The 13,200-nt window shown below is 49.6% G+C and overlaps 1 protein-coding gene across 1 annotated transcript in view; it reads right to left on the bottom strand.

Moving 5' to 3' along the window:
* GPC4 (glypican 4) overlaps positions 1-6,356 on the bottom strand; it is a 109,011-nt gene extending 102,655 nt beyond the window's left edge. The window contains exon 1 of the mRNA XM_081566056.1: positions 5,673-6,356. Within this exon, the coding sequence (XP_081422182.1) occupies positions 5,673-5,832 (160 nt within the window). The 5' untranslated portion in view covers positions 5,833-6,356. The remainder of the gene's footprint in view (positions 1-5,672) is intronic.
* Between the last annotated feature and the right edge of the window lie 6,844 nt (positions 6,357-13,200).

Below are 13,200 nucleotides of genomic sequence, written 5' to 3'. Positions count from 1 at the left end.
AGTGTGTCTGCTTATATTAAAAAAACATTTTTTTTTTTGGTCACATCGCATTGCTTGTAGGATCTTAGTGCTCAGACCAGGGATTGAACCCAGGCCCTTGGCAATGAAAGCATGGAGGCCTAACCACTGGCCCTCCAAGAAAGTCTCTGCTTATATAAACTATCGATATCCTGAAGCCTGTGTTGTTCACCTGGGTAAAGACAACAAACAAGATTTTTTTAAAAGGTCATTGATGTGCATCAAACAGCTCTATATGCTGAATCTAAGGTGTTAAATTACTCTTCTCCATTTGCTTTAAATTGCCTAATCACAAAAGTCTCAATTGTTTGTTTCTTAAAGAAAGCAGGAAGAAAATCAGAACTCCGAATCCTTCTGAAAAATTCGTATGACACTCAGTTATTAATGAAGTGCTAAAGACGAGTAGTCCCATCAAAGAATAAAAACAGTCTCCAAGTTATAACAACATTTCTAGGAGGTTTACTCTAAATTTACTTCTTTTCAGAATGTTTAGACCCAAAAGTTTCCCAGGAGAGCAAGAGACCATGGGATGACTATCTATCATCAAGGCAGCATAATCCGATGATAGCACCGGTGTCCTGCCAGACAACATGATCTAATTGTCTATGTGACTCTTTCCCCCCCACCACCATACACACAACTGTTTAACAAATACTGCACTGCACTCCTGTACCTGGTATCACTGGGCACACAAAACGCCAGGAGCTGCCATGTGCCCTCGGTTTACTTACAGCTGAGGCAAGAAGACACACATGTGCCTGCGCACACGATGAACTAGGATACAAGACAGCTGGGTGCAAAGACCATGGATCTGATTCAAGCCAGGGTTTCGGAAGAAGAAGGCACATAACCCTGGGGGGTTCAGGAGTGATTCAATGAACCTATCATTTGAGATGCTTGAAGTCAGGGAAGCTCAAAGCGGAGGAATGATTCCACTCACAGCACTGCTGAAAGGAAAGGAAGCTGGTGATACTTAGCATGGAATGGGGGAGGGAGACAGACAAGAGGCAGGTAGACCAGATAAGAACTATTTAAAACAGCCTCCATACCTTTATCCCCCTTGCCTCACCAACCCTGAACTCCCAGTGCCACTAGTTATCTTCCAGAAACAGTGTGATTAATAACATTCCCCTCCTCAGAAGCTATCTTTGGTTCCCCATGGCCCAGGAAATACAATTTACAGTTAACATTAGATTGTCTCCATTAGGGTACAGCATCAGCATAGTGCTGTGATGATGGCCTTTAACTAGTTAGTTACTGGTTCTTTCATGGGCTTCCCAGGTGGTTCAGTGGTAAAGAATCTGCCTGCCAATGCAGGAGACACAGGTTTGATCCCTGGGTCAGGAAGATCTCCTGGAGTGGGGAATGGCAACCAACTTCAGTATTCTTGCTGGGATAATCCCATGAACAGAGGAGCCTAGTGGGCTACAGCCCATGGGGTCACAGAGAGTTAAACACCACTGCGTGCACAAGTATAGGTTCTCTCATAGCCTATGTTTCCAAAACCAGCCCTCTATGGGAGTTGAGACGATCATGTTCAGGACCAGGCCAAGAGAAAGCACTTAATAGCCACTCATCTTTTCACTGAGGCCAAAATGCATTTTTGGAGAACATATATGGCAACCAATTCAGTGCTAAAACAGATGATGTTATTCAGGAGCCAACTGACTTAGAACACCGATGCTGTTTCTCTTGTTGAGACAACAAAAGAAAACTTCCTTTTTCATTCCTCAGTCTAGTCTCCAGCTAATCCTGAAATTGCATGCAACCCAACGTGAGTCAAATCAAAAAGGAAAAAGAGTAATTATGCTGAGTCAAACGTTTTATATTTGTATGTTCTAACTAGAGACTGGGCTGCGTAAGCTAGAACTTTTCCTAAATTCTTTTCTGAGCATGTCCAGGAAACTTGGGATAATTTCTATACTGACAGGTGAAAAAAATCACAAGTTCCCAGCACAATCTAACCCACAGAGTTAAAGTATGTAAGGGGGAATACAACCTTGAAGACATGCTGCGTGTCTTACATGTAATAATCAATGCAATACCAGAAAGTAGCCCTACTTCTCCAACACACATTCTCCCACGTAATCCTAGCATAGCTTATGTGATTCCCTTGGAAATATACGCATGAGCGTGCGAGCACACTCACAGGTGCACAAACGTAAATGGGAACAGGAAAACAAAAACTCCCAAATCACAACTATGATGCCAAGTTCTCCTTGGTAGCCTTCGATCTCACCTTGGCAAGCTCAAGGTTTCTAACCAAACTGGCTCACTCCTCAAGATAATTTCAAGCAAAGATTAGATGAATAATAAAATGCCAACTGTTGCATGTCCTTTATCTTATGGAGGGAAGCACAATGAGAATGCTAAGATTTTACAATTTTTCATTATAAATATTTTCTTTTCTTTTTAACTATTGAACTACCATTAGTGAGTTAATACCCTAGTCCCAAATCCCTTCTCCCCTGAACTCCCCAGGCCCTCCTTTCTCCTCATCTGCACCACTCATATGGTACTTATCACACACTATGTTGTATTCCCATCATGTGTACACACAGCTTATCTATTACCTGGGAAGGTCCTAGTGGCAGACCCCTCCTGTCCTCTTTGCTGCCTCCATGATACTGAGTGCCTCCATGGAAAATCACACATAGTAGGTGCTCCAGAAGACATGCCTATTGAAAGCTGAACAAAAATCTATATTTTGTGTTAAAGATCCCTTTTGATCATGGCATCTGAGTTGCCCATTATTTGGTAAGTACAGGGGTCAAGCGGATAGGCAATGCAAGAAAGACCTAGGTTGGAGGCCCTGTCAGCCTAATGTATTCCCTGACACCCTTGAAAGCACATCAAATTATCTTAATTATGATCTTAAAAGACTGAGAGTCCTTAAGAATGTGGAGTAGTCTCAAAGCCTGTTCAAACCTCTAGAAGGCAAGTGCAAGGCCGTTGGGAATCAAACCTTCAACTTGGGCTAAGCCTGGGGCTAGGCACTCAGACGCCGTGACCCTTTGCCTGGAAAACAATCGTGGACTTTTTGCACTTAAGAAAATACACACACCTCCTGCCTCAACCAAGGAAAGTGCCTGGCAATTAAATCATTCAAATCACCCCATTGACTATGCTCTCCCAAATGACCAAAATTATCTGAGTGGAGCATAGGGAAGACAAGGACAATGTAGGCATCTGGAGAGGCCAGGGTGATGGTAAAGATTACCCCTGTTTCTATACTGACCATCTAAAGGTATTTACTTGGGTCTGTCTGTGTTGTGACAGTGTCCTAGACTCAAATGAATGCCTCTAACACTCCACATTTTTGAGCCATTCAGTCATGCATTTTTGTTATTGTTGAAAGTGGTGCGAAATTGCACTGCATGAGCTAAAGTCCTTGGTGGTCTTCCAAGGATTCCAGCTAAAAAGGCACTTCCTTTGTTCCTCGGGAGAATGCAGTCCAGTAGGTCATTCAAAAGGGGAAATAAAAGCAGCAGCCCTGGGAGGGAGATGAAGGACAAGACAAAAAGAATAAAATGTTTTGGGTGTGAGCACATTAGCTTCCATTTCCTGCTGCTGGTCACTAATAACGCTCCTATCTTTAGGGGGGATATGTCCAGAGAAACATTTATGCAAAAATATTCCTCAGGTGTTTTCTGGGGATCATGACAATCGAAGGGAACACCTAGCACTGTCCTTGAGCACCCTGCAAACTTCCTTTTTCCTGAGATGCTGGCTGGGAAAGATGTCCCTGCCTGGCAAGGCTGCACCAAGCAAAGCTGGAGAAGGTGGGGAGGGCAATTTCACCACCCACTCCCCCAACGCCTCCACTGCACCTCAAAGGCACATACTGTTTTGCATGGGCAGAAGATGAAAACTTGTCACATTCCCATTAAGTGCATCGCTGCATCTATCCCTTCAAAACGTGGGAATGACAACTGTAACCTTCACGCCAATCATCTCCCCTGGGCCCCGGGGCCCAAACCGTGCAGGGCACAAAGACCCTAGGTCTGACCTGTGGAGCCTCCAAGCTTCAGTGGCTGCTGGCTTAACTACTTTTTCTGGAGGGGCGGGAGGGAGAGGGGAAAGAAAGAGGGCTTTTTTAGGGCTCTCCAGCCAATAAACTCGAGCGGCTGGGAAGACAGACTTGAGTTCCCCAAAAGACAAGCAGCTCAAGGGCAAACAGTCTCGAATCAGTAATGTGCGAGTTACATGATAACTGCCCAGGTGCCGTGGGCTCCTAGGCTGCTCCACCGATTTCTTGGCTTCTATTTCTAGATAGATCCCGGTCACACTCTTAAAAGTGCCCAGCAACTTCCCTCAGTTACCTTTGTAATTTATGTGTAATTGATGACTGCACTTAATCTCCAAGGGTATTAATAGCCCTTTCCAAAAAATGACCCCCGAGTCTTCCTAAGCCTTTGGAAGCGCCTGGTTGAAATTACAGTATTTCCTCTGGGGCTGCCGCCCCCCTGCCCGCCCCACCCGGGTGATCAACACCGCGAGGCAAAGGCGCGCTCTGCTCACTTCCATGAAAGGTTCGGAATGGAGGCTTGGCCCCCGGGGCTCGAATCGCTCACTTCTCCGTTAGGTTAAGCTGGCCATCGGCCAGCTAGATTCGTGATTCTTTCTGAACCCTCAGGGCGAACAGGCTACCTGCCCCGGCGCGGCCCGCGGGGCTGCGCGGAACAGTTGGCCTCTCTGCGAATGCTTGAGTGCCACCCAGAGGGGACCGGCCCGGCCACCGCCGCCCGCCTGGCGAGGAGGGCCGAAGGGCACCCGACGCAAAGCTGCCTCCCCGGCGCTCGGAGAAGGGCTTTCACAAACACCCCACGCATCCCCAGCGCTGAAATCCGGGTAACTTTTTCACTGGCTAAACCGTCTCTATTTGCATAACTTTCTCCAAACTGAGATTCAGGTTTCCTGTAATCAGTCCTTTCAAAGGTTTGTAATTTAGTGCAATTAACCCTTAAAATGAGGTGAGAAAAAAAGAAAGGGGGGGGGGAATACCCTTCTCGTCGAACACCTTCCCGAAAGCAGGAGAGTTCCCAAAAGTCAGGGTTTGGAGGGCTGGAGAGTCGTTTTTCTTTTTAAAGGCCACTTCTAAAGCCGCTGGAGCTACGAAAAGTCCTAATCCACGTCAGGGGTGGGAGAGGCGGGGAGTGGGTTTAAAGAAAATCAATGAAACATCAACTCAAATTCCATGTTTCGCGCCCCCGGGAATCTGGCAAGCTCTAGAAGCCCCTCTCACTGGCGGTCCCCACCCCACCCGACCTCTAGTCACCCCGACAACAAAGCGGGGAGCCCAGTAAGGAGTTCAACCCGGAAAAGGCGAGGGAGCCGGTGACACGCACTTTGCGGGCCAGAGTCCTCTGGGGCTTCCTGGGACCCGGGAGACCGTGGGAGGGGGTTGGGGGATGAAAGCAGAGCGCGACAGTGACACCGGGCAACTCCGGGGTGGCCCTTCGCCCGCGGCGCACCGGGGGCCGCCGCGCCGCGGGGCACGCTCTGCGCCGGGGCTCGCTCCAGAGCGCCCGTCCGTTTCTCCGTCTCGGCTACCTGCGTCCGGCGGCGCGGAGACCGGCGGGGCAAGTGGGCTGCCGCGGCCCCTACTCCGGGGTGCCCGTCTCGGAGCTTGCCTCCCAGGGGCTCCCACCTACCGTTGATCTCGTGCATGGGGGCATCGTTCTTGTCGAAGCCTTTGGACACGTAGAGACGTTGCACTTCCGAGCAACTTTGCGACTTGGGCTCGGCAGCCAGCAGCGCGGCGCTGAGCGCGGCCAGGGTGCAGAACAGCGCGGGCAAGCCGAACCGTGCCATGGTGCGGGCCGGGGCGGACGCGCTCCCACCTTTGGGACCGGACGGAAAGTGGCGGGCGGGCGGGCTCGGAGACGGGGGCTCGAGAGCGGAGTCAGAGGGCGAGGGAGTTGGAGGAGTTGGAGAAGGAGAGTAGGAGAAGGAGACGCGGGGCGAAAAGTGGAGCTGGGCCTCGCGCGTCAGGCAACGGTCCCCGGTGCCAGGCGCCCGGCCCGGGGAGCAGGAGGAGGAGGAATGCGTGGAGGCGCTGCGCGGCCCAGAGGGAGCGGAGGCGCGGGCCGGTGACCTCCGGGCTCCGCAGGGGCAGCGATCCGGGCGAGCTGGTCTGCGGCGGGACAGGGGCACGGGGAAGGAGGGGAAGGTGGTAGGCGCCGCGGGGGCCGAGGAGGGCGTGGGCGGCGGCGGGCGCTCGCGGCGCGCGAGTCGGGCTGCCCGGCGCTGGTCCGCTCCGCTGGCTCGAGTCGGCTCGGCTCGCTCTGCCTTCGGCCGCGCGGCTGTGCCCTCTTCAGCTCTACCGCTGATTGACTGGCCGGCGTGCGCGGCGACGCTAGACAAACTTGGCCCAGCAGGCGGCACAGGGGGAGGGGGCGGGCGGCGGTGGGGGGGCCGGAGACGGGCGGGAGCACGCAGGGCCGGGACGGGAGAAAACCTGGAAGCGGGGTTGGATCCGGAGCAACCAAATCCACTTCCTAGGGGGCCGCACCGGGCGCGCGGCGCTCCCTCGCGCGACACGCCCCGCCGGACTCCTCCCTCCTTCCCTTCTCCCGGGAGGCGGGGAGCCTGCCCGCTGCCCCCCACCCGGAGAGGACCGGCTAACTTCTCCTGGTCGAAGGGCCGAAGTCCCGGGGGACCAGGCCGAGAGGCTGGGACTTGAAACCTACGTCCGAGTCCTAGGCCTTCTGCGCGCCGCCACCTGACCCGCTGCCCGCGGGCCAAAGCCGGACCGAGGTCGCGATACCTACCCCCCCAACCCTACCCCCCCAACCCATCCCCCCCACCCCACCCCCGCCGCTGCCGCCCCGAAGCCAGGAGTACGCTCCTCACCGCCCAGCTCCTGGGCTAGGAATGGAAAACGCTGGCATTAACCTCATTGTTTGCTGCAGGCAGCCTAGAGACTTGTGACTTCGAGCTGGCCCTAGAGCCTCACCTGGCCTCCTCAGACCTGCTTTCCATCAAATGGTGCTCACCTGTTTGGAAACCTGGCAGGCATTCTCTGCCCACCCACACCCCACCACCACCCCCAAGCTGGTTCTGCTACAAGTCTAATCAAACCCCAAACCGGGAGGTTCTGGACTCCCCACCCCCAACTGCCGCGTGGGCGGGGCGGGGGGGGGTCGCCCTGGAAACCTTCTGGCCCAAACTCTCCTTCTGCACGAAGGGAAACTGAGGCCCAGAGAAGGAAAGTCACTTGCTGATAGCATGCGGCTGGGGGGTGCCCCCAGATCCAGAGATGAATCCCAGGTCACATGGAATAAAGGTTGCCAAGGACCCCCGAGTTCCCCTCTGCCCTTAAGCCTCTTGACAGAAACTCAGACCTCTCTAGGACCCCGTCTCCACGTAGCCACCTAAAAACTGTAAATGGGTGAGTCTTCCCACCTTCTAAGCTTTGTCAGATTCCATTAATGAATGTTTTTGAAGCTCCCAGGGCTCCTTAATGAAGGGAACTGTGCAGATTGGGAGCTTGTCATTACCCTTGTTATTGTTACAATCTGCTGTAAGAGGTTAGGGTGAGAAGTGCCTCATACACCTCGGGAGTGTGCTGGGAACTGGGCAGATAAAAGGGGCTGGAACTTATTATTTGGCTAGACTTTCAATTCCCATAAAATTACATAGGGTGAAGATATGAACCATCATTACAATTATCGCCCTCATAGGGTTTGTTGAGACTTCCCCCCCTCTGTTGTTTGTAAATCTGGTTGATGTGGTTGGCTGTGAGGAGCTGTAGAAAGTAGCTAGCTGTTGGTTTGAAAGCTCACTATAGACTCTTCTACATTTTATTAATTCTTGGAGATCATCAGCATAAACAGACGGATTGTGTCCCATCAGTAAGTGGGACTTCCAGTTTCTGTGGGTTGGCGGAATGGTTAACTCTGCAACCGGAGAAGGCAATGGCACCCCACTCCAGTACTCTTGCCTGGAAAATCCCATGGATGGAGGAGCCTGGTAGGCTACAGTCCATGGGGTCGCTAAGTCGGACACGACTGAGCGACTTCACTTTCACTTTTCCCTTTCATGCACTGGAGAAGGAAATGGCAACCCACTCCAGTATTCTTGCCTGGAGAATCCCAGGAACGGTGGAGCTTGGTGAGCTGCCGTCTGTGGGGTCGCACAGAGTCGGACACGACTGAAGCGACTTAGCAGCAGTAACAGCAGTAACTCTGCAACTGTGAGAGGACTCTTTCTAAACATGCAAACTCCAGTACAAAAGAATTTCCTGCCATTTTCAAGGAACTTTCAAATGGTTCAGGTTTTCCTTAAACTGATAATCATCAGGTCCTCAAGGCATTGCTAGAACTTAGCCCAGCAATTTTAACTTTCCATTCACTGATGCATTTGCTTAAAGATGTTCTTTCCCAAAGAGAATACGATCTGAGATGGGACCAACGTTAATAATAAAATGAAACCCAACTATCTTAAACGAGAAAAAGATACTCCCAAAATATGCAGCCCAAAGCATAGAAAACTTCCTTTCACATCAATTACAGGGTGAACTCATTCCTTGTCCCCCAGTTACTCCAGCTCTTCCTGTTCACGTATTATTAACCAAAACCTGAACCTTTTCCACCAGAAACAGTAATCTCTGGCTAGAAACAAATCTGGACAAGTCTGAACTTTACCACTAGAGGCAGGAACCCCAAACCCTGCTCTGAGGCAGCTCCCACTTCAAAGCTTCCTTTCATTTAAATACAAACAGGGTGAACAACTGGCAATCTTCGAAACAAATACCATCTAGCTTCCCTTTTCTGATGGCCTGTAGCTCTCCTCCTCCCCCTTCCCCCTTCCAGTTTTTCTGCACTACTTAGTGGAGATGCACCTACTCTGTAAGTTCTCTGAATGCCAAAAAATGGACCGGGGGCTGCAGGTAGAGTGCAGGAATCAACAACTTCTCAGGATGATCGACTTTCATATTGCCTTTTGGGTTTGTTTTTTAAATTGAGATAAAATACACTAACCAGGAATTGCCTGGTGGCCCAGTGATTAGGACTTTCGCTTTTACTCATGGGGCTGGGTTCCATCCCAGGTCAGGCAAATATGATCCTGCAAGTCACCTAGTGTGGCCAAAAAAAAAAGTGTACAATTTGGTGGCATTTAATTCATTCACCATGGTGTGCAGCCATCACCACTAACTAGTTTTGGAATATTTTCAGCATTTCAAAAGAAAACACATTGAGTAATTAAAGTCCATTCCCTTCTCCCCCTTAGCCCCTAGCAACCACTCATCTTCTTTCTGTCTCTGTAGATTTGCCAATTCTGGACATTTTGCATAAAAGGAATCATGTCATATGTGGCCTTTTGTTCTAGCATCATGTTTGTTTTTTTTTTTAAGATCCATCCATGTAGTGGCATGTGTCTATATTTCCTTTTTGTGGATGGATAGTATCCCATTTTATGGATACACCACTTTGGGTCATACAGTTCTTTAGAGTTTGCACAGTGCTTCTAGGCACACTCTCATACTCATAGAAAATTTTAATGATTTTGAAAATAGATCAGCAAACTGAGTCTCACTGAAGTTATGTGGCTTATCCACAGCCACAGAGCTCTTAGGTAGCTGAAGCAAGACTGAAAAAAGTGTAAGGCCTTTGACTGAATCCCATATGTGTTCAGTTCAGTCGCTCAGTCGTGTCCGACTCTTTGTGACCCCTTGAACTGCAGCATGCCGTGCTTCCCTGTCCATCATCAGCTCCTGGATCATCATCAACTCCTGGCTCACACTCATGTCCATCGAGTCAGTGATGCCATCCAACCATCTCATCCTCTGTCGTCCCCTTCTCCTCCTGCCCTCAATCTTTCCCAGCATCAGGATCTTTTCCAATGAGTCAGTTCTTCTCATCAGGTGCCCAAAGTATTGGAACTTCAGCATCAGTCCTTCCAATTAATATTCAGGACTGATTTTCTTTAGGATTGACTGGTTTGATCTCCTCATTGTCCAACGGACTCTCAAGAGTCTTCTCCAACACCACAGTTAAAAAACATCAATTCTTCGGTGCTCAGCTTTCTTTATAGTCCAACTCTCACATCCATACGTGACTACTGGAAAAACCATAGCTTTGACTAGACAGACCTTTGTGGGCAAAGTAATGTCTCTGCTTTTTAATATGCTGTCTAGGTTGTTCATAGCTTTTCTTCCAAGGAGCAAGCATCTTTTAATTTCATGGCTGCAGTCACCATCAGCAGTGATTTCAGAGCCCCCCAAAATAAAAGTCTTCCACTGTTTCCACTGTTTCCCCATCTACTTGCCATGAAGTGATGGGACCATATGCCATGATCTTAGTTTTTTTAATGTTGAGTTTTAAGCCAGCTTTTTTAGTCATATGTGTGCGTGCATGCTAAGTCGCTTCAGTCATGTCCATCTCTTTGCAACCCTATGGACAGTAGCCCACCAGGCTCCTCTGTCCATGAGATTCTCCAGGCAAAAGTACTGGAGTGGGTTGCCATTCCCTACTCCAGGGAATCTTCCCCACCCAGGGATTGAATCTGTATCTCTTATGTCTCCTGTGTTGGCAGGTGGGTTCTTTACCACTAGCACCACCTAGGAAGCCCAAATCCCATATGAATGCCCCTATTTCAGATTAATCGGAGAAGGCAATGGCACCCCACTCCAGTACTCTTGCCTGGAAAATCCCATGGACAGAGGAGCCTGGTAGGCTGCAGTCCATGGGGTCGCTAAGAGTCGGACACGACTGAGCGACTTCACTTTCACTTTTCACTTTCATGCATTGGAGAAGGAAATGGCAACCCACTCCAGTATTCCTGCCTGGAGAATCCCAGGGACGGCGGAGCCTGGTGGGCTGCTGTCTATGGGGTTGCACAGAGTCGGACACGACTGAAGCGACTCAGCAGCAGCAGCAGCAGCAGCATTTCAGATTAATAAATGTTCGTTGAGCACCTACTACATGCCAGATGCTACCCAGCCTGAGAGGGAGGAGAGATATACAAGCCAAATACATTTGGCCAAAATGTATTTGGCTTGTATGTGTGGTAGAGTTGGTTTTTCCAGGTGAGGCATTTCTCCTGAGGCAGCACTGGGGTCACTCACTGGCGGGCAGAGAGAACAAAGTATATACTCACTGCTGCTGGCTTCCAAGCCAGAAAGTACTCGAGCCCCGTTCACTTTCTTAGCCTTGGGATGAGATGGCCAAGAGATGGCCTGCTGAGGAGCTGCTTTGGTTGCCAAATATGCGGATGAGGAGTAGGATGTGGCTTCCTTCCTTAATACTTGCTTGTCTTGCAGCCCTCCAATCTCTCCGCTACCATACCCAGCCCTCCCACAGCCATCACAGTGAGCTTTTCACATCGCTTGAACAATGTCCCTCTCCTGCTTAACCTTGCACCTCTCCCCCCGTCGTACCGTATTGCTTTCCAGATCAATTGCCAAGTCACTCGACAGCTCTGGATTTTTTCCACTGGGCCAGAGTCTCCATTACCAGCTTTCTCACTGGCCCTTCCCTACCCTGTATCTAGTGCTTGGCCCCACAAGAATGCATCACCATTCTACATCATGCCTGCATCCTCACCCTGCCCCTGCTGGGAATACTTTTTCCTTCCCCTCCATTCCTTGAACAAGTCGTTCATACTTATCCATCAAAATTCAGCTGAGAAAAAATTCAGCTGAGGGGACTTCCCTGATGGTCCAGTGGCTAAGACTCCTCGCTCCCAATGCAGGGAGTCCAGGTTCAGTTCCTGATCAGGGAACTAGATCCCACATGCCAAAACTTAAGAGTTCGCATGCCACAACTAAAGATCCCACATGCAGCAACTAAGACCCAGTGCAACCAAATAAATATTAAAAAAAATAAAATAAAATCAGAACTCAGCTGAGATAGCATCTCTTCTTGGAAAACCTTCATGGATCTGCATCCCCCCACACAAAAGAGCTAATGGCTCCTGCTTCTAGGCCTCCAGAGCCCTGTCTATACAAAATGACTACTACACTTGCGCCTTAGCAGAGGTCCTAATTTCTCTGAGGATTCTTTGACCCCACCCCCAGCAGCCTCCAAAAGGTCCTTTAGGCTTTTCATTTGAATGCCTCTTGCCCGATGGGCAGTTTTCCAGGGGGAAAAAAGACCTAGAATTGTATCTGAAATCTGATTTTTTGTTTTTGGGCCCACAGTGCAGCTTGCAGTATCTCAGTCCCCTGACCAGGGATTGAACCTGGGCCATGGCAGTGAAAGTGTCAGATCCTAACCACTGGACCACTAGGGATTCCCACTAGGGAATTCCCAGAAATCTCCTATTGCTTAAATGTTAGTGATTACTTCAGAACTCTTAAAAGTTTACTGGAAAAATTAAGCCTGTCTTCAGCCTAGATCTACCAAGAAACTTTCCTCCTCCCTTGCCCCTTTTCAAGCAACCAAGTGGACTTCCCAGGTGGCTCAGTGGTAAAGAATCTGCCTGCAATGCAGGAGACACAGGTTCAATCCCTGAGCTGAGAAGACCCCACGTGTCGTGGAGCAGCTGAGTCCGTGTGCTGCAACTAGAGAAGAGCCCCTTCAGCAGCAAAGACCCAGCACAGTCATAAATAAATAAATTTTAAAAAAAAGAATGAAAACTTGAAGAAAAAAAGAAAGCAACCAACCAAGTGCTGTCTTCTGACTACTTCCTGTGTGCAAAAGTTGGTTCTGCAAAGGCCCTAGAAACTCCAAAGACCAGAGACCTTTGTGAAGCTGGCACCCTGCTTGGGGAGGTAGGATCCATATCCATGTGGAGAAAGACACTAGCAAAAAAAACACAAGACAATGCACAGCCCTTAGGACACTCATCCCAATTTGCTGTTTGTTCCGTGGATGCCACTCTTTCTTTTGGTCCCTCTGCAAATTTACAGAAGTACCAGTAATAGAGGGATCAGCGACTTTGAAGAAGTTGATGGATGTGCTCTGTTCCTATCTCCTTATTCCTTACCTCCTTCAGTATTCTTTCTCTAGTGCCTGAAGTTCGCCTTAGTTTCTCTTCTCTCTGAGAGCTCATTTGTGTTTACAGATTTAATCACCAGCTCCAGGTACCTCGCCATACTTCCCTCTTTGTGCCTGTGTTGCCTACTGTTATCCCAGGGCCATAGTTGCCACACTTCTCTCTTCATTAAAAACCCGAACTGAGTCTTCCTTTCCACTCAACCTCCATCAACCCTTGTCCAAGTTCCATTACGTCTTG

The sequence above is a fragment of the Giraffa tippelskirchi genome, chromosome X, assembly GCF_054371585.1.
Source record: "Giraffa tippelskirchi isolate mGirTip1 chromosome X, T2T-mGirTip1v1.2.pri, whole genome shotgun sequence".
Lineage (NCBI taxonomy): Eukaryota > Metazoa > Chordata > Mammalia > Artiodactyla > Giraffidae > Giraffa > Giraffa tippelskirchi.
The sequence above is the reverse complement of the archived record's forward strand: the minus strand, read 5'-3'. Positions and strand labels throughout refer to the sequence as shown.